Source organism: Musca autumnalis, unplaced genomic scaffold (assembly GCF_047663935.1).
Source record: "Musca autumnalis isolate F117 unplaced genomic scaffold, ASM4766393v1 scaffold_4, whole genome shotgun sequence".
Taxonomy (NCBI): domain Eukaryota; kingdom Metazoa; phylum Arthropoda; class Insecta; order Diptera; family Muscidae; genus Musca; species Musca autumnalis.
The window spans coordinates 223,501,435-223,522,882 of NW_027411977.1; the positions used below are offsets into that span (position 1 = coordinate 223,501,435).

Here is a 21,448-nt window from a genome sequence, read left to right on the forward strand (position 1 = left end):
CTAAAAATATTTTTAAAAATCCACGAGCCTCTACAAGAGGCCTAAAAATATTTTTAAAAATCCACGAGCATTTGTAAGGAGCCCAAAAATATTTTTAAAAATCCACGAGCCTCTACAAGAGCCCTAAAAATATTTTTAAAAATCCACGAGCATTTGTAAGGAGCCCAAAAATATTTTTAAAAATCCACGAGCCTTTATAGTAGGCCAAAAAATATTTTTAAAAATCCACGAGCCTTTATAGTAGGCCAAAAAATATTTTTAAAAATCCACGAGCCTCTACAAGAGCCCTAAAAATATTTTTAAAAATCCACGAGCTTCTACAAGAGCCCTAAAAATATTTTTAAAAATCCACGAGCCTCTACAAGAGCACTAAAAATATTTTTAAAAATCCACGAGCCTTTATAGTAGGCCAAAAAATATTTTTAAAAATCCACGAGCCTTTATAGTAGGCCAAAAAATATTTTTAAAAATCCACGAGCCTCTACAAGAGCCCTAAAAATATTTTTAAAAATCCACGAGCCTCTACAAGAGCCCTAAAAATATTTTTAAAAATCCACGAGCCTCTACAAGAGCCCTAAAAATATTTTTAAAAATCCACGAGCCTCTACAAGAGCCCTAAAAATATTTTTAAAAATCCACGAGACTCTACAAGAGCCCTAAAAATATTTTTAAAAATCCAAGAAACTCTACAAGTGGCCTAAAAATATTTTTAAAAATCCGCGAGCCTCTACATGAGCCCTAAAAATATTTTTAAAAATCCACGAGCCTCTACAAGAGCCCTAAAAATATTTTTAAAAATCCACGAGCCTCTACAAGAGCCCTAAAAATTTTTTAAAAATCCACGAGCCTCTACAAGAGCCCTAAAAATTTTTTAAAAATCCACGAGCCTCTACAAGAGCCCTAAAAATATTTTTAAAAATCCACGAGCCTCTACAAGAGCCCTAAAAATATTTTTAAAAATCCACGAGCCTCTACAAGAGCCCTAAAAATATTTTTAAAAATCCACGAGCCTTTATAGCAAGCCAAAAATATTAAAAAAAAATCCTCGAGCCTTTATAGGAGGCCAAAAATATTTTTAAAAATACACGAGCCTTTGTAAGAACCCAAAAATATTTTTATTTTTCATTTATATTTCATTTTAAATGTTGCAATATTAAAACTCTTAAATATAAAATTCATTATTCTAACTATTTTATATACAAAAATTTATATTTACATAATATTAAATATACAACAAATATTTTTACACTTTTATCACCGAAGAATTTCTCACGTCCAAACTAATCTTTCAATTCCTGCAGCAGGGTATTAATTTTATAACTTTTCTTTGATCCGGTATCAATATCATAAAAGTAAGCCTCAACAAAAGTCCAAAAAGGATCTGAGGCCTTGGGATATTGTAAATTAAATAAATGAAATGATTTAAAACAAATATCTAAAGCCTTGAGGAAATTATCAAATGCAATCAAATTTCCATCTAAATAAACAAAACACTGTTCAATGGTGGAAAATGTTGAATCACCCACAGCCAAAATGAAGGGTTGGATGCTTTCACCTCTCTGCAGTAGCGATTCAATGTGTTTCTCCAGTCCTTGTATGGTAAGATCCACGTAGAGGAAAGATTCTTGAGAATCTTTGACCGTGAAACGTTGTATATTTTTATTGCCATTTGCATCGCGTCGCACAAAACGTGATGTGGGGTGGAGATATGAGTGCAGGCACCACAAAGTTTTCAGGGCAAAGACATCGGGATCTGGGGGAGATAAAGAAGGAAATACAAAATTAATCAATACAACTTCCTAGACCATGACAGCTAATAAAATGGAAATAATTATAAAAAAATTTTAATTTTTTTTTTTATAAAAATTTTAGGAAAGTAAAATTTGTATTTTTCTTTTTTCTCAGCTTCTGAACCATCTTTTACAAAAATATTAAAAAGTGGGGCCTTCTTCTTGTTTTTTGGCCACACTTACCATCTGTAACATGTTTATCCAATATCGATTCCAGTATTTTCTTATTCGAGGCATCTCTGACATTTTTGAATTTCTTTAGAAATCTACACAGCTTCTGCATTTTACCATTCCAATTGTTGATGTTGTCATAGTTTTTGAAAAGTTCATTGAAATCTTTATCGATCTGGAAAAATATTAAAAATATAATTTATTAATTGTTCGACTAAAATATTTTTTTTTTTATTTCGAAAAAAAAAGAAAAGAAACCTTATAAAAAAAATAAACCCCCACATCCACCGATTGAGTTTACCTCCTTTAAATGTCCATTACTTACCAATTTATATCCTTCAGGTCTGAGGTACTGCGGCCACTTTGTTAAGATATCGGTGATGTTTTGACATTCATTGAATATTTGATTAATGCGATAATTGCTACAGGCCTGCCAGGTTATGTCAAATTCCACCGATGTTAAATTTGCATACTTTAACGTATGAACCCAGGCGGAGGCATCTTGTTCAGGTACTATGGAAAGAAATTAATTAAAAAGAGGAACAATTTAGGCATAATGTTTAAATTTAGTTTTGAGCTATATTTTTAAAGGATTTTTAAGCGCCTAAAATATTTTGAAAAACCCACGAGCCTTGGGAAGAGCCCTAAAAATATTTGTAAAAATCCACGAGCCTTGAGAAGAGCCCTAAAAATATTTTTAAAAATCCACGAGCCTTGAGAAGAGCCCTAAAAATATTTGTAAAAATCCACGAGCCTTGAGAAGAGCCCTAAAAATATGTTTAAAAATACACGAGACTTGAGAAGAGCCCTAAAAATATTTTTAGAAATCCGCGAGCCTTGGAAGGAGCCCTAAAAATATTTTAAAAAATCCACGAGCCTTGGGAGGAGCCCTAAAAATATTTTAAAAAATCCACGAGCCTCTGTAAGCAGCCTAAAAATATTTTTAAAAATCCACGAGCCTCTGTGAGCAGCCTAAAAATATTTTTAAAAATCCACGAGCCTCTGTAGGCAGCCAAAAAATATTTTTAAAAATCCACGAGCCTCTGTAGGCAGCCTAAAAATATTTTTAAAAATCCACGAGCCTCTGTAGGCAGCCTAAAAATATTTTTAAAAATCCACGAGCCTCTGTAGGCAGCCTAAAAATATTTTTAAAAATCCACGAGCCTCTGTAGGCAGCCTAAAAATATTTTCAAAAATCCACGAGCCTCTGTAGGCATCCTAAAAAAATTTTTAAAAATCCACGAGCCTCTGTAGGCATCCTAAAAATATTTTTAAAAATCCACGAGCCTCTGTAGGCAGCCTAAAAATATTTTTAAAAATCCACGAGCCTCTGTAAGCAGCCTAAAAATATTTTTAAAAATCCACGAGCCTCTGTAAGCAGCCTAAAAATATTTTTAAAAATCCACGAGCCTCTGTAAGCAGCCTAAAAATATTTTTAAAAATCCACGAGCCTCTGTAAGCAGCCTAAAAATATTTTTAAAAATCCACGAGCCTCTGTAAGCGGCCTAAAATATTTTTAAAAATCCACGAGCCTCTGTAAGCGGCCTAAAAATATTTTTAAAAATCCACTAGCCTCTGTAAGCGGCCTAAAATAATTTTTAAAAATCCACGAGCCTCTGTAAGCGGCCTAAAAATATTTTTAAAATCCGCGAGCCTCTGTAAGCGGCCTAAACATATTTTTAAAAATCCACGAGCCTCTGTAAGCAGCCTAAAAATATTTTTAAAAATCCACGAGCCTCTGTAAGTGGCCTAAAAATATTTTTAAAAATCCACGAGCCTCTGTAAGCGGCCTAAAAATATTTTTAAAAATCCACGAGCCTCTGTAAGCGGCCTAAAAATATTTTTAAAAATCCACGAGCCTCTGTAAGCGGCCTAAAAATATTTTTAAAAATCCACGAGCCTCTGTAAGCGGCCTAAAAATATTTTTAAAAATCCACGAGCCTCTGTAAGCGGCCTAAAAATATTTTTAAAAATCCACGAGCCTCTGTAAGCGGCCTAAAAATATTTTTAAAAATCCACGAGCCTCTGTAAGCGGCCTAAAAATATTTTTAAAAATCCACGAGCCTCTGTAAGCGGCCTAAAAATATTTTTAAAAATCCACGAGCCTCTGTAAGCGGCCTAAAAATATTTTTAAAAATCCACGAGCCTCTGTAAGCGGCCTAAAAATATTTTTAAAAATCCACGAGCCTCTGTAAGCGGCCTAAAAATATTTTTAAAAATCCACGAGCCTCTGTAAGCGGCCTAAAAATATTTTTAAAAATCCACGAGCCTCTGTAAGCGGCCTAAAAATATTTTTAAAAATCCACGAGCCTCTGTAAGCGGCCTAAAAATATTTTTAAAAATCCACGAGCCTCTGTAAGCGGCCTAAAAATATTTTTAGAAATCCACGAGCCTCGGTAAGCGGCCTAAAAATATTTTTAAAAATCCACGAGCCTCTGTAAGCGGCCTAAAAATATTTTTAAAAATCCACGAGCCTTTGTAAGCAGCCTAAAAATATTTTCAAAAGAGCACCGAAAGAGCTTTGAGAAGAGCACACAAAATATTTTTAGAAATTCACGAGCCTTTGTAAAAAGCCAAAAATATTTTTAAAAATCCAGGAGCCTTGAGAAGAGCACCAAAAATATTTTTAAAACTCCATGAGCCTCTGCATGAGTCCTTAAAATATTTTTAAAAATCCACGAGCCTCAGTAAGCAGCCTAAAAATATTTTTAAAAATCCACGAGCCTCTGCATGAGTCCTTAAAATATTTTTAAAAAGCCACGAGCCTCAGTAAGCAGCCTAAAAATATTTTTAAAAATCCACGAGCCTCAGTAAGCAGCCTAAAAATATTTTTAAAAATCCACGAGCCTCAGTAAGCAGCCTAAAAATATTTTTAAAAATCCACGAGCCTTTGTAAGAAGCTGAAAAATATTTTTAAAAATCCACGAGACTTTGTAAGAAGCTGCAAAATATTTTTAAAAATCCACGAGCCTTTGTAAGAAGCCCAAAAATATTTTTAAAAATCCACGAGCCTTTGTAAGAAGCTGAAAAATATTTTTAAAAATCCACGAGCCTTTGTAAGAAGCTGAAAAATATTTTTAAAAATCCACGAGCCTTTGTAAGAATCTGAAAAATATTTTTAAAAATCCACGATTCTTTGTAAGAAGCCCAAAAATATTTTTAAAAATCCACGAGCCTTTGTAAGAAGCCTAAAAATATTTTTAAAAATCCACGAGCCTAAAAATATTTTTAAAAATCCACGAGCCTTTGTAAGAAGCCTAAAAATATTTTTAAAATTCCACGAGCCTTTGTAAGAAGCCCAAAAATATTTTTAAAAATCCACGAGCCTCTGTAAGCAGCCTAAAAATATTTTTAAAAATCCACGAGCCTCTGTAAGCAGCCTAAAAATATTTTTAAAAATCCACGAGCCTCTGTAAGCAGCCTAAAAATATTTTTAAAAATCCACGAGCCTCTGTAAGCAGCCTAAAAATATTTTTAAAAATCCACGAGCCTCTGTAAGCAGCCTAAAAATATTTTTAAAAATCCACGAGCCTCTGTAAGCAGCCTAAAAATATTTTTAAAAATCCACGAGCCTCTGTAAGCAGTCTAAAAATATTTTTAAAAATCCACGAGCCTCTGTAAGCAGCCTAAAAATATTTTTAAAAATCCACGAGCCTCTGTAAGCAGCCTAAAAATATTTTTAAAAATCCACGAGCCTCTGTAAGCAGCCTAAAAATATTTTTAAAAATCCACGAGCCTCTGTAAGCAGCCTAAAAATATTTTTAAAAATCCACGATCCTCTGTAAGCAGCCTAAAAATATTTTTAAAAATCCACTAGCCTCTGTAAGCAGCCTAAAAATATTTTTAAAAATCCACTAGCCTCTGTAAGCAGCCTAAAAATATTTTTAAAAATCCACGAGCCTCTGTAAGCAGCCTAAAAATATTTTTAAAAATCCACGAGCCTCTGTATGCAGCCTAAAAATATTTTTAAAAATCCACGAATCTCTGTAAGCAGCCTAAAAATATTTTTAAAAATCCACGAGCCTCAGTAAGCAGCCTAAAAATATTTTTAAAAATCCACGAGCCTTTGTAAGAAGCTGAAAAATATTTTTAAAAATCCACGAGCCTTTGTAAGAAGCTGAAAAATATTTTTAAAAATCCACGAGCCTTTGTAAGAAGCTGAAAAATATTTTTAAAAATCCACGAGCCTCTGTAAGCAGCCTAAAAATATTTTTAAAAATCCACGAGCCTCTGTAAGCAGCCTAAAAATATTTTTAAAAATCCACGAGCCTCTGTAAGCAGCCTAAAAATATTTTTAAAAATCCACGAGCCTCTGTAAGCAGCCTAAAAATATTTTTAAAAATCCACGAGCCTCTGTAAGCAGCCTAAAAATATTTTTAAAAATCCACGAGCCTCTGTAAGCAGCCTAAAAATATTTTTAAAAATCCACGAGCCTCTGTAAGCAGCCTAAAAATATTTTTAAAAATCCACGAGCCTCTGTAAGCAGCCTAAAAATATTTTTAAAAATCCACGAGCCTCTGTAAGCAGCCTAAAAATATTTTTAAAAATCCACGAGCCTCTGTAAGCAGCCTAAAAATATTTTTAAAAATCCACGAGCCTCTGTAAGCAGCCTAAAAATATTTTTAAAAATCCACGAGCCTCTGTAAGCAGCCTAAAAATATTTTTAAAAATCCACGAGCCTCTGTAAGCAGCCTAAAAATATTTTTAAAAATCCACGAGCCTCTGTAAGCAGCCTAAAAATATTTTTAAAAATCCACGAGCCTCTGTAAGCAGCCTAAAAATATTTTTAAAAATCCACGAGCCTCTGTAAGCAGTCTAAAAATATTTTTAAAAATCCACGAGCCTCTGTAAGCAGCCTAAAAATATTTTTAAAAATCCACGAGCCTCTGTAAGCAGCCTAAAAATATTTTTAAAAATCCACGAGCCTCTGTAAGCAGCCTAAAAATATTTTTAAAAATCCACGAGCCTCTGTAAGCAGCCTAAAAATATTTTTAAAAATCCACGAGCCTCTGTAAGCAGCCTAAAAATATTTTTAAAAATCCACTAGCCTCTGTAAGCAGCCTAAAAATATTTTTAAAAATCCACTAGCCTCTGTAAGCAGCCTAAAAATATTTTTAAAAATCCACGAGCCTCTGTAAGCAGCCTAAAAATATTTTTAAAAATCCACGAGCCTCTGTATGCAGCCTAAAAATATTTTTAAAAATCCACGAATCTCTGTAAGCAGCCTAAAAATATTTTTAAAAATCCACGAGCCTCAGTAGGCAGCCTAAAAATATTTTTAAAAATCCACGAGCCTCTGTAAGCAGCCTAAAAATATTTTTAAAAATCCACGAGCCTCTGTAAGCAGCCTAAAAATATTTTTAAAAATCCACGAGCCTCTGTAAGCAGCCTAAAAATATTTTTAAAAATCCACGGGTCTTTGTAAGTACCCAAAAAATATTTTTAAAAATCCACGAGCCTCTGTAAGCAGCCTAAAAATATTTTAAAAAATCCACGAGCCTCTGTAAGCAGCCTAAAAATATTTTTAAAAATCCACGAGCCTCTGTAAGCGGCCTAAAAATATTTTTAAAAATCCACGAGCCTCTGTAAGCGACCTAAAAATATTTTTAAAAATCCACGAGCCTCTGTAAACGGCCTAAAAATATTTTTAAAAATCCACGAGCCTCTGTAAGCGGCCTAAAAATATTTTTAAAAATCCACGAGCCTCTGTAAGCGACCTAAAAAATTTTTAAAAATCCACGAGCCTCTGTTAGCGGCCTTAAAATATTTTTGAAATCCGCGAGCCTCTTTAAGCGGCCTAAAAATATTTTTAAAAATCCACGAGCCTCTGTAAGCGATCTAAAATAATTTTTAAAAATCCCCGAGCCTCTCTAAACGGCCTAAAAATATTTTTACAAATCCACGAGCCTCTGTAAGCAGCCTAAAAATATTTTTAAAAATCCACGTGCCTCTGTAAGCAGCCTAAAAATATTTTTAAAATCCGCGAGCCTCTGTAAGCGGCCTAAAAATATTTTTAAAAATACACGAGCCTCTGTAAGCTGCCTAAAAATATTTTTAAAAATCCACGAGCCTCTGTAGGCAGCCTAAAAATATTTTTAAAAATCCACGAGCCTCCGTAAGCAGCATAAAAATATATTTAAAATTCCGCGAGCCTTTGCAAACCTTTGCTGTTTTATTTTGTTGCCTTAAAAATCCTTTAAAATCTCTTTTAAACACTTCATAAGTTTTCTCTGTTCAGAAACCTACCTTTTATTTACTTACCAACTTTTTGGATTTTTGGTGATTTGGGGCCCATAGCACCACCGCCCTCTGCGCTCTCATCATCCGAAAAGACTCTCGATGACTTCTTTATATTTTGATATTTCGTATAAATCCTGCCTCTTCTTTCGGTGCGATAAAATTCCACCTTCTCTGTGGGGAACATTGCAAGAATTTCCTTTTCCAGGCGATAGCTTGTCTGCAGGGACATGTGATAGCTACGTTGGTCAAAGTAACTGCCAATCATGGTAATAATTAAATTGCGTTGCTCCTCATTGAGACGTTTATTTTTCTTATACGCCTCCATAATGCGATGCCCATTGTGATGAGAGGAGAGTATCTCTGCTACAGTGATGCGTTGTTTTTCTGCCGTTTCAGGGGAGGTATCCACAGAGTGGAGGGAACGATTACTGGGTGATCGTGATCCCGTAGAATGGGGTGTTAAATTATTCAACGATGAGGGAGGCATGTGTATTGTGAGGAAGTCGGAATTTTCATGGGGTATTGCGGTGGCAAGTTGCTGTTCTGGCAGGGGGCTATGGGTTTTTCTCACTGTTATGGGTAAGTTGATTTCCTCACGCCATTTTTCGAAGTGGTAGTTGAATAATATCCTATCACCCATTTTCCAGGACTGTGTTAGCTCCTTGAGTTCCTCGGTGTTGAGAATTTTCAAAACATCTACGGTCATGTTTTCGCCTAAAGAGGAGATGGGATTTGAGTTTTTTTTTTTCAAGTGAAGAGAAAGTGGCGGTTTAGTTACCTTTCAATGTGTCCAGCATATGAAGCAGATTCCAGCGTGTCAATAATCCCCGTAAGGCATCCTCAGGGGCCTCGAAGGGAAAGAAGGTAACATCGTGTAAATTATCCATGCTGGAAATTAAGAGAAAACAAAAATTATAAATAATAAATTTTTAAAGTTCAGATACATATATAAGAGAGCAAGCATAGGTCAGATTTTCAACTACTAATGAGGCAAATATTGGGGAGACCTCCACCTTTCGAATCAACCAAAGAAATTTCAAAAACAATTATTCTGATAAATCAATGAGAAAACCTTTGTCATTATGGCGAAATCATTTAAAAACGTTTTAATTTTTTTTTAGTATATCAAGATCATGTCAAGAGTAACATTGACAAATCTGACAGCATCATTCAAAATTTCGTTATAATAAATATGCAAAATATTCCCGTTAATCCTCTGTCTGGCGAGGATTACCTAACAATGATACATATCTAATACTCAACTCTCCACAAACGTTTATGGGAGGAGAAAAATAAAATATTCCCAAATAAAAATAGCAACATTAATTACCCTTTCATAAGGACCCACCCCGTCGAGTGTCCTGGCATCCCACCAGGCGTGTTTTATAACAAATTTTCCCATAATATTTTAAATGTTCAGTTTTAGTTTCTACACACAAAGGTATAGCTCAATGCATTTTTCCTCCCCTCATCCTCCCCTTGACATTTTGTTGCCCGAAAAAATTTATAAATCCTTTTTTTCGCCTTGAAAGCGAAACACATAATTCCATAACAATTTTTATGTGACAATTAAACTGTAGGTGGATTTGTTACACCCCCTTCCCAAAATGTTCAGTCATTCAGAGTTCTGCGTAATTCACAGTCAAGGGTGTTGTAACCTTTTAAAGTGTTCCCTTTCATATGAAGTTTTGAAAAGCAGGGAAGGGATATTTTAATTTTTTTTCATACTCTGTTACTGATGACAGGACAAATGTATCATAAACGATTATGAGTGACATAAAGCCTCAACAACAACATCAACAACAATAGCAGTCACTGCAGTCATCCTGGTTCTCTTTTCCTCCCCCTTGTCTTCTGACAAAAATCCCTTGTCATCGGATAGATGATGTTCATCATATTTGTCAAAGTTATTTTATTTTTTGAATGGAGTACCACTTGACATTGTATTGTAGATTATTATTATGATAATCATCATCATAAAAATGATAATGATGTTTTGAATTGTGTCTGCATGATTATGATCTTTTGGCACACGTTATTTCATATGATCGTTTTGTCACCCCTTAACAATAGCTTGGACATTGCTTTGATGCCTTGTTTCCAAAATGTTGCCACACCACATGCGGTCCATTACTTATTGCCGTTGGTTGGTTTTTTCAATGGGAGTTTTTTGGATGTTCGTAGCAAAGCAGAACTCCAGCTGGGAGATTTATCGTTCATATTTTGATTAACTAAGATTTTTTATTGGTCCAGTAAATAAAAATAAATCCACGAGCCTTGGTAAGAAGTCTAAAAATATTTTTAAAAATCCACGAGCCTTGGTAAGATGTCTAAAAATATTTTTAAAAATCCACGAGCCTTGGTAAGCATCCTAAAAATATTTTTAAAAATCCACGAGCCTTGGTAAGCATCCTAAAAATATTTTTAAAAATCCACGAGCCTTGGTAAGCATCCTAAAAATATTTTTAAAAATCCACGATCCTTGGTAAGCATCCTAAAAATATTTTTAAAAATCCACGAGCCTTGGTAAGCTTCCTAAAAATATTTTTAAAAATCCACGAGCCTTGGTAAGAAGCCCAAAAATATTTTTAAAAATCCACGAGCCTTGGTAAGAAGCCCAAAAATATTTTTAAAAATCCACGAGCCTTGGTAAGAAGCCCAAAAATATTTTTAAAAATCCACGAGCCTTGGTAAAAAGCCTAAAAATAAGTAAGTGTCCTAAAAATATTTTTAAAAATGCACGAGCCTTGGTAAGCGTCCTAAAAATATTTTAAAAAATCCACGAGCCATGGTAAGCGTCCTAAAAATATTTTTAAAAATGCACGAGCCTTGGTAAGCGTCCTAAAAATATTTTAAAAAATCCACGAACCATGGTAAGCGTCCTAAAAATATTTTTAAAAATCCACGAGCCTTGGTAATCATCCTAAAAATATTTTTAAAAATCCACGAGCCTTGGTAAGCATCCTAAAAATATTTTTAAAAATCCACGAGCCTTGGTAAACATCCTAAAAATATTTTTAAAAATCCACGAGCCTTGGTAAGCAACCTAAAAATATTTTAAAAAATCCACTAGCCTTTGTTAGAAGCCTAAAAATATTTTAAAAAATCCACGATCCTTTGTAAGAAGCCTAAAAATATTTTAAAAAATCCACGAGCCTTTGTAAGAAACCTAAAAATATTTTAAAAAATCCACGAGCCTTTGTAAGAAGCCTAAAAATATTTTAAAAAATCCACGAGCCTTTGTAAGAAACCTAAAAATATTTTAAAAAAATCCACTATCCTTTCTAAGAAGCCTAAAAATATTTTAAAAAATCCACGAGCCTTTGTAAGAAACCTAAAGATATTTTTAAAAATCCACGAGCCTTGGTAAGCATCCTAAAAATATTTTTAAAAATCCACGATCCTTGGTAAGCATCCTAAAAATATTTTTAAAAATCCACGAGCCTTGGTAAGCTTCCTAAAAATATTTTTAAAAATCCACGAGCCTTGGTAAGAAGCCCAAAAATATTTTTAAAAATCCACGAGCCTTGGTAAGAAGCCCAAAAATATTTTTAAAAATCCACGAGCCTTGGTAAGAAGCCCAAAAATATTTTTAAAAATCCACGAGCCTTGGTAAAAAGCCTAAAAATAAGTAAGTGTCCTAAAAATATTTTTAAAAATGCACGAGCCTTGGTAAGCGTCCTAAAAATATTTTAAAAAATCCACGAGCCATGGTAAGCGTCCTAAAAATATTTTTAAAAATGCACGAGCCTTGGTAAGCGTCCTAAAAATATTTTAAAAAATCCACGAACCATGGTAAGCGTCCTAAAAATATTTTTAAAAATCCACGAGCCTTGGTAATCATCCTAAAAATATTTTTAAAAATCCACGAGCCTTGGTAAGCATCCTAAAAATATTTTTAAAAATCCACGAGCCTTGGTAAACATCCTAAAAATATTTTTAAAAATCCACGAGCCTTGGTAAGCAACCTAAAAATATTTTAAAAAATCCACTAGCCTTTGTTAGAAGCCTAAAAATATTTTAAAAAATCCACGATCCTTTGTAAGAAGCCTAAAAATATTTTAAAAAATCCACGAGCCTTTGTAAGAAACCTAAAAATATTTTAAAAAATCCACGAGCCTTTGTAAGAAGCCTAAAAATATTTTAAAAAATCCACGAGCCTTTGTAAGAAACCTAAAAATATTTTAAAAAAATCCACTATCCTTTCTAAGAAGCCTAAAAATATTTTAAAAAATCCACGAGCCTTTGTAAGAAACCTAAAGATATTTTTAAAAATCCACGAGCCTTGGTAAGCATCCTAAAAATATTTTTAAAAATCCACGAGCCTTGTTAGACATCCTAAAAATAATTTTAAAAATCCACGAGCCTTGGTAAGGGTCCTAAAAATATTTTTTAAAATCCACGAGCCTTGGTAAGGGTCCTAAAAATATTTTTTAAAATCCACGAGCCTTGGTAAGGGTCCTAAAAATATTTTTTAATATCCACGAGCCTTGGTAAGGGTCCTAAAAATATTTTTAAAAATCCACGAGCCTTGTTAAGCATCCTAAAAATATTTTTAAAAATCCACGAGCCTTGGTAAGCATCCTAAAAATATTTTTAAAAATCCACGAGCCTTTGTAAGAAGCCTAAAAATATTTTTAAAAATCCACGAGCCTTGGTAATGGTCCTAAAAATATTTTTAAAAATCCACGAGCCTTGGTAAGGGTCCTAAAAATATTTTTAAAAATCCACGAGCCTTGGTAAGCATTTAAAAATATTTTTAAAAATCCACGAGCCTTGGTAAGGGTCCTAAAAATATTTTTAAAAATCAACGAGCCTTGGTAAGGGTCCTAAAAATATTTTTAAAAATCCACGAGCCTTGGTAATGGTCCTAAAAATATTTTTAAAAATCCACGAGCCTTGGTAAGGGTCCTAAAAATATTTTTAAAAATCCACGAGCCTTGGTAAGCATTTAAAAATATTTTTAAAAATCCACGAGCCTTGGTAAGGGTCCTAAAAATATTTTTAAAAATCCACGAGCCTTGGTAAGGGTCCTAAAAATATTTTTAAAAATCCACGAGCCTTGGTAAGGGTCCTAAAAATATTTTTAAAAATCCACGAGCCTTGGTAATTGTCCTAAAAATATTTTTAAAAATCCACGAGCCTTGGTAGTTGCCCTAAAAATATTTTTAAAAATCCACGAGCCTGGGTAGTTGCCCTAAAAATATTTTTAAAAATCCACGAGCCTTGGTAGTTGCCCTAAAAATATTTTTAAAAATCCACGAGCCTTGGTAGTTGCCCTGAAAATATTTTTAAAAATCCACGAGCCTTGGTAGTTGCCCTAAAAATATTTTTAAAAATCCACGAGCCTTGGTAGTTGCCCGGAAAATATTTTTAAAAATCCACGAGCCTTGGTAGTTGCCCTAAAAATATTTTTAAAAATCCACGAGCCTTGGTAGTTGCCCTAAAAATATTTTTAAAAATCCACGAGCCTTGGTAGTTGCCCTAAAAATATTTTTAAAAATCCACGAGCCTTGGTAGTTGCCCTAAAAATATTTTTAAAAATCCACGAGCCTTGGTAGTAGCCCTAAAAATATTTTTAAAAATCCACGAGCCTTTGTAAGAAGCTTAAAAATATTTTAAAAATCCACGAGCCTTTGTAAGAAGCCTAAAATATTTTTAAAAATCCACGAGCCTTTGTAAGAAGCCTAAAAATATTTTTAAAAATCCACGAGCCTTTGTAAGAAGCCTAAAAATATTTTAAAAAATCCACGAGCCTTTGTGAGAAGCCTAAAAATATTTTAAAAAATCCACGAGCCTTTGTAAGAAGCCTAAAAATATTTTTAAAAATCCACGAGCCTTGGTAGTTGCCCTAAAAATATTTTTAAAAATCCACGAGCCTTGGTAGTTGCCCTAAAAATATTTTTAAAAATCCACGAGCCTTGGTAGTTGCCCTAAAAATATTTTTAAAAATCCACGAGCCTTGGTAGTTGCCCTAAAAATATTTTTAAAAATCCACGAGCCTTTCTAAGAAGCTTAAAAATGTTTTTACAAATCCACGAGCCTTGGCAAGAGCGCCAAAAATATTTTTAAAAATCCACGAGCCTTGGCAAGAGCGCCAAAAATATTTTTAAAAATCCACGAGCCTTGGTAAGAGTCCTAAAACTAATTTTTAAAATCCACGAACCTTGGTAAGAGTCCTAAAACTAATTTTAAAAATCCACGAGCCTTGGTAAGAGTCCTAAAAATATTTTTAAAAATCCACGAGCCTTGGTAAGAGTCCTAAAAATAATTTGAAAAATCCACGAGCCTTGGTAAGAGTCCTAAAAATATTTTTAAAAATCCACGAGCCTTGGTAAGAGTCCTAAAAATATTTTTAAAAATCCACGAGCCTTGTTAAGAGTCCTAAAAATATTTTTAAAAATCCACGAGCCTTGGTAATTGTCCTAAAAATATTTTTAAAAATCCACGAGCCTTGGTAAGTGTCCTAAAAATATTTTTAAAAATCCACGAGCCTTGGTAAGTGTCCTAAAAATATTTTAAAAAATCCACGAACCATGGTAAGCGTCCTAAAAATATTTTTAAAAATCCACGAGCCTTGGTAATCATCCTAAAAATATTTTTAAAAATCCACGAGCCTTGGTAAGCATCCTAAAAATATTTTTAAAAATCCACGAGCCTTGGTAAACATCCTAAAAATATTTTTAAAAATCCACGAGCCTTGGTAAGCAACCTAAAAATATTTTAAAAAATCCACTAGCCTTTGTTAGAAGCCTAAAAATATTTTAAAAAATCCACGATCCTTTGTAAGAAGCCTAAAAATATTTTAAAAAATCCACGAGCCTTTGTAAGAAACCTAAAAATATTTTAAAAAATCCACGAGCCTTTGTAAGAAGCCTAAAAATATTTTAAAAAATCCACGAGCCTTTGTAAGAAACCTAAAAATATTTTAAAAAAATCCACTATCCTTTCTAAGAAGCCTAAAAATATTTTAAAAAATCCACGAGCCTTTGTAAGAAACCTAAAGATATTTTTAAAAATCCACGAGCCTTGGTAAGCATCCTAAAAATATTTTTAAAAATCCACGAGCCTTGTTAGACATCCTAAAAATAATTTTAAAAATCCACGAGCCTTGGTAAGGGTCCTAAAAATATTTTTTAAAATCCACGAGCCTTGGTAAGGGTCCTAAAAATATTTTTTAAAATCCACGAGCCTTGGTAAGGGTCCTAAAAATATTTTTTAATATCCACGAGCCTTGGTAAGGGTCCTAAAAATATTTTTAAAAATCCACGAGCCTTGTTAAGCATCCTAAAAATATTTTTAAAAATCCACGAGCCTTGGTAAGCATCCTAAAAATATTTTTAAAAATCCACGAGCCTTTGTAAGAAGCCTAAAAATATTTTTAAAAATCCACGAGCCTTGGTAATGGTCCTAAAAATATTTTTAAAAATCCACGAGCCTTGGTAAGCATTTAAAAATATTTTTAAAAATCCACGAGCCTTGGTAAGGGTCCTAAAAATATTTTTAAAAATCAACGAGCCTTGGTAAGGGTCCTAAAAATATTTTTAAAAACCCACGAGCCTTGGTAATGGTCCTAAAAATATTTTTAAAAATCCACGAGCCTTGGTAAGGGTCCTAAAAATATTTTTAAAAATCCACGAGCCTTGGTAAGCATTTAAAAATATTTTTAAAAATCCACGAGCCTTGGTAAGCATTTAAAAATATTTTTAAAAATCCACGAGCCTTGGTAAGGGTCCTAAAAATATTTTTAAAAATCCACGAGCCTTGGTAATTGTCCTAAAAATATTTTTAAAAATCCACGAGCCTTGGTAGTTGCCCTAAAAATATTTTTAAAAATCCACGAGCCTGGGTAGTTGCCCTAAAAATATTTTTAAAAATCCACGAGCCTTGGTAGTTGCCCTAAAAATATTTTTAAAAATCCACGAGCCTTGGTAGTTGCCCTGAAAATATTTTTAAAAATCCACGAGCCTTGGTAGTTGCCCTAAAAATATTTTTAAAAATCCACGAGCCTTGGTAGTTGCCCTGAAAATATTTTTAAAAATCCACGAGCCTTGGTAGTTGCCCTAAAAATATTTTTAAAAATCCACGAGCCTTGGTAGTTGCCCTAAAAATATTTTTAAAAATCCACGAGCCTTGGTAGTTGCCCTAAAAATATTTTTAAAAATCCACGAGCCTTGGTAGTTGCCCTAAAAATATTTTTAAAAATCCACGAGCCTTGGTAGTAGCCCTAAAAATATTTTTAAAAATCCACGAGCCTTTGTAAGAAGCTTAAAAATATTTTAAAAATCCACGAGCCTTTGTAAGAAGCCTAAAATATTTTTAAAAATCCACGAGCCTTTGTAAGAAGCCTAAAAATATTTTAAAAAATCCACGAGCCTTTGTGAGAAGCCTAAAAATATTTTAAAAAATCCACGAGCCTTTGTAAGAAGCCTAAAAATATTTTTAAAAATCCACGAGCCTTGGTAGTTGCCCTAAAAATATTTTTAAAAATCCACGAGCCTTGGTAGTTGCCCTAAAAATATTTTTAAAAATCCACGAGCCTTGGTAGTTGCCCTAAAAATATTTTTAAAAATCCACGAGCCTTTCTAAGAAGCTTAAAAATGTTTTTACAAATCCACGAGCCTTGGCAAGAGCGCCAAAAATATTTTTAAAAATCCACGAGCCTTGGCAAGAGCGCCAAAAATATTTTTAAAAATCCACGAGCCTTGGTAAGAGTCCTAAAACTAATTTTTAAAATCCACGAACCTTGGTAAGAGTCCTAAAACTAATTTTAAAAATCCACGAGCCTTGGTAAGAGTCCTAAAAATATTTTTAAAAATCCACGAGCCTTGGTAAGAGTCCTAAAAATAATTTGAAAAATCCACGAGCCTTGGTAAGAGTCCTAAAAATATTTTTAAAAATCCACGAGCCTTGGTAAGAGTCCTAAAAATATTTTTAAAAATCCACGAGCCTTGTTAAGAGTCCTAAAAATATTTTTAAAAATCCACGAGCCTTGGTAATTGTCCTAAAAATATTTTTAAAAATCCACGAGCCTTGGTAAGTGTCCTAAAAATATTTTTAAAAATCCACGAGCCTTGGTAAGTGTCCTAAAAATAATTTTAAAAATCCACGAGCCTTGGTAAGAGTCCTAAAAATATTTTTAAAAATCCACGAGCCTTGGTAAGCGTCTTAAAAAAATTTTTAAAAAATCCACGAGCCTTTGTAAGAAGCCTTAAAATATTTTTAAAAATCCACGAGCCTTGGTAAAAAGTCTAAAAATATTTTTAAAAATCCACGAGCCTTGGTAAAATGTCTAAAAATATTTTTAAAAATCCACGAGCATTTGTAAGAAGCCCAAAAATATTTTTAAAAATCCACGAGCCTTTGTAAGAAGCCTAAAAATATTTTAAAAAATACACGAGCCTTGGTAAAAATTCTAAAAATATGTTTAAAAATCCACGAGCCTTGGTAAAAATTCTAAAAATATTTTTAAAAATCCACGAGCCTTAGTAAAAATTCTAAAAATATTTTTAAAAATCCACGAGCCTTGGTAAAAATTCTAAAAATATTTTTAAAAATCCACGAGCCTTGGTAAAATGTCTAAAAATATTTTTAAGAATCCACAAGCCTTGGTTAAAAGTTTAAAAATATTTTTTTTAAAAAATCCACGAGCCTTTGTAAGAAGCCTAAAAATAGTTTTAAAAATCCACTAGACTTCATAACAAACAGCCAATGCCTTCAAATAGTATTTCCATCAGTTCATGGATTTGCTGGATATCCGACGGCTTTCCAATTACGCACCGGCGGCTTTGACCTCTAACGTAGATTTTGTACCGTTGTTTGTATATTTTAAAGAGTCTGCTGTTTCTCTCTCCCTCTCTTTTCACTCTTTTATTTCTGAACAACTAAACTACACTACTTGAAAGAATTTATTTGAGACACTTCTACGTACGCATTGGTTTCATTTGGAGCACTTTCCGACGTTGGTTTTTCTTCACGAGTTGGACTTTGTTTCATGACAAGTAAAAGCATTTCCTCGCCATTATTGATGGGTTTCAAAGTTTCAAATGACGGCAAGGGATCGGACATATCGAAGAGAAGCATTAAGAAGAAATTTTTGTGGAAACTCGAATTTTTTGAAGATCAAAATAAGACCCGCTTAGTATCTTTTAACACTTCGAGTATAAAATATTAAATAATGGAATCTTCTTTACTTTAATTTATCCATTTTGAGGCAAACATCTCTTACTTTTTCAAAGATGGTATTTTATAAATGACACTTGTTTATTATATCAAAATATATCACTTGGTTCCGATCATGCGGATTGATATCTTTAAATTTTCGATTTTAAATTCGTGGACGTTACTTCTTTTTTTCGAGATTTAAATGTTTATAAATTTTGAGTTCCGATTTCGATTTTTGCGCACACTACCGTTTCCATGAGCTGTCACTTGCAATCTAAATATTCAGCTGTTGATCGTTGATTGAAAACTTTTCTGCGGAACAGTTTTCACTCAATTGAGCCATAAAATGATTAAGGGTTAGAAATAATGATGCAAGGAGGGCATTCATTGCAGCATCAATAGCTTGCTAGCTAGCCAGGCTAGCTAGATGTGAGGCAGAGTGAGCGAGAACCCTGCACAAGGGGTGGTAATGATAATGAGCTGATGGCCATGCGAAAGAGATGGAGAACACACACCCTGTCTTGGGTATTGAAAAAGAGGATTTGGTATGAGGATTTTTGTTAGTGGAATTCTGGGTTTTTGTCAATTTCTCGCATGATTGATTTCATTGTTATTTTTCTACGTTTGGGGTTCCCTTTTTTAAACCCAAGACATTGCTCTGTTCCCAGAAAACAAAAAAAGATTTAACTAAGATTATTACAAGTTTTTTACAACACAAATGTTCCAAACTAATGCCGTATAAACATTGCAACTTTGGATATATGTCACATAACCGAACATTTGTTTGCTATTATTTTAAATCCCAATTCGGAATTATCCTGCTCCCTATTCCCTTCATTCATTCATGTTTTATGTGCAGGATTTTTAGTGTTCATTTTCCTTTTTTGTTGTTCTTCTTCTTGTGGGCTAAACTATTGGAACGAATCGCCTGAATGCCTAGTTTTGAAAAAAATGAACACAGCAGAATGTCACACACATTAATGCGATTAAATAAAAAAACAAAAACTATATGCTTTATAATGCGGCGTTGATTTTCACACTCTTTTTGTTGGAATGTCCTGTTTTGCTAATTCATGCAAGTTTTCCGAGAAGAGAAAAAATATTTGATAAATGTGTTTTTCATTTTGATCAGTTCATTAAAATAGGGGTGTCTGCTTTTTTAATAGACTTTAAAATTTCCAACACTCGCAAAAAAATGATTTCAAGAGTTTTCCAATTATTCTTGTCATTTGGTTTGTTAACATTTAGTTATTCAGTGTTTTTTTATGAATGGATATTTTTTTAATTTGATATCCTTGAGCAGAAAATATAATCCATTATTAAACACTTGTGCAGAACAAAAGGATGATAATGTCATGAAGAGGATAATTAGGTGTGAATTTAAACTGAATGGCCAGATGTTTTTAAGAGGAAAGACGGTTGTTAGCATGAGACCCACGTTGGGCGCCATTTAAAGTTATAGTAATAGAGATATTTTTTACTCTGCCTCGTCGAAATGACGGTTTCAGACCCTTATATTTGTTAAGACGAAATACGTATCAGTCGATTTGGAGACAATTTAGGTATTCTTCGCCATGGATCGAACTCTTCTACAGACATAAACATTGAAGATTTTGCCATCCAATGGATAGACAATTTCAATTATCTTGGTAGTCTAGCGGCTATAAAGGGCAGAGCTGTTCAACTTAACAAAGCAATTACTGCATTCGTTCTACTTCGACCTTGATTCAGACAAATCTCAACTCATACTAAGCTTCGTATATATAATTGCAATGTAATGCTAGGATTACATTTACGAAATCCACTCGATTTCAACTGCCAATTCCATTGCTTAAACGTCAAATGAAATCTCATCTGAAATCCATTAGATTTCATTTGACGTTTAAGCAATGTAATTAACAGTTGAAATCGAGTGGATTTCGTAAATGTAAACCTAGCATAAGTCGGCCCTGTTCGGCGGATGCGAATCCTGGAATCGTACGAGTGCAATAGACGTCGATCTACAGACTTTTACAAAACAAATTACTGTCGTAAAGTTTAAACATAGGAGGCCAAAACGTATTCGGTGCAAAAAATTGATCTCTGTCAACGGGCATATTTGGATCGGCCAAACACTGCGAAGATTGCCCGAGAAGCGCTTAGGTGGAATCATTGGGGAAGAGACCGGGTGTGTTGGTGCACCAGATAAAACAGCGAAAAGGTCAGTCGATGAGGCAAGTATCACCAAAAAGATAAGCATAACAGGAGGAAGAAGCCGTCTCTCTGGCTGGCTGGCTAGCTGCAACGCACTATAACTCTCTAATAGAGTAACCTAATAGGCTCAAAATGGGGTTTCAGTCCTAGGATGACACACTTGCTATACAGAGGCGTAATTAGACCAATCTTAACATACGCGGCTGTGGTATGGTGGACAATAGAAATTCAGGTAAGGTATGAGGCAGCCGTCGCAGCTACAAGGCTAAAGTCGATGAGCGAGTGGATCAGCATTGACCACCAAAACATACTAAAGGTCACAACGGGTGAATCTATAAATCAAATAGTATCGGACCGCATTCCTGAAAATAGTGAAGTAGCTTTGTGTGAAGTTTTAATACCAGACAGAGACATGTGGATCGATGGAACTCTAGCACAGATTCCCACTAGAAGCTGCGGGTTTACGGATGGGGCTGTGCTAAGGGGGAGAACCGGACTGAATCTCCCTCCGACTGCTGGATCATAATACGATTCTTCAGAGGTCCGAGCGATAACAGAGTGTCTGAACTGGTTTGTCACTCACACAAAGCCCACCACTGCGAACATCCTCACGGCACAGCAAAGCAGCCATCACGGCTATAACAACCAAGACAGTGAAATCTAGAACCAGAATACATACAGTCTATTAAGAACTACTCTCAACATGTCACGGTAACCATTATATGGGTACCAGGTCATACTCGGATTAGGGGTAATGAAATAACAAACTCCCGTCGAAATTTTCACTAATTCATACACTGAATATACAACCTCATCCTGACCACAAATTAGAGCACACAACAGGCCTACTTTACAGCTTAAGTGTATGTCCACACGGACATGTGGTGATC

The 21,448-nt window shown here is 33.8% G+C and overlaps 1 protein-coding gene across 1 annotated transcript; it reads right to left on the reverse strand.

The window, feature by feature from the left end:
• Positions 1 to 1,280: 1,280 nt before the first annotated feature.
• On the reverse strand, positions 1,281 to 2,073 carry LOC141403258 (uncharacterized). The gene is made up of 2 exons (XM_073985444.1): positions 1,974 to 2,073; positions 1,281 to 1,753 (listed from the first exon to the last, which is right to left on the reverse strand). Exons 1-2 carry the CDS (start codon positions 2,071 to 2,073, stop codon positions 1,281 to 1,283), a joined length of 573 nt encoding a protein of 190 aa, XP_073841545.1.
• Between the last annotated feature and the right edge of the window lie 19,375 nt (positions 2,074 to 21,448).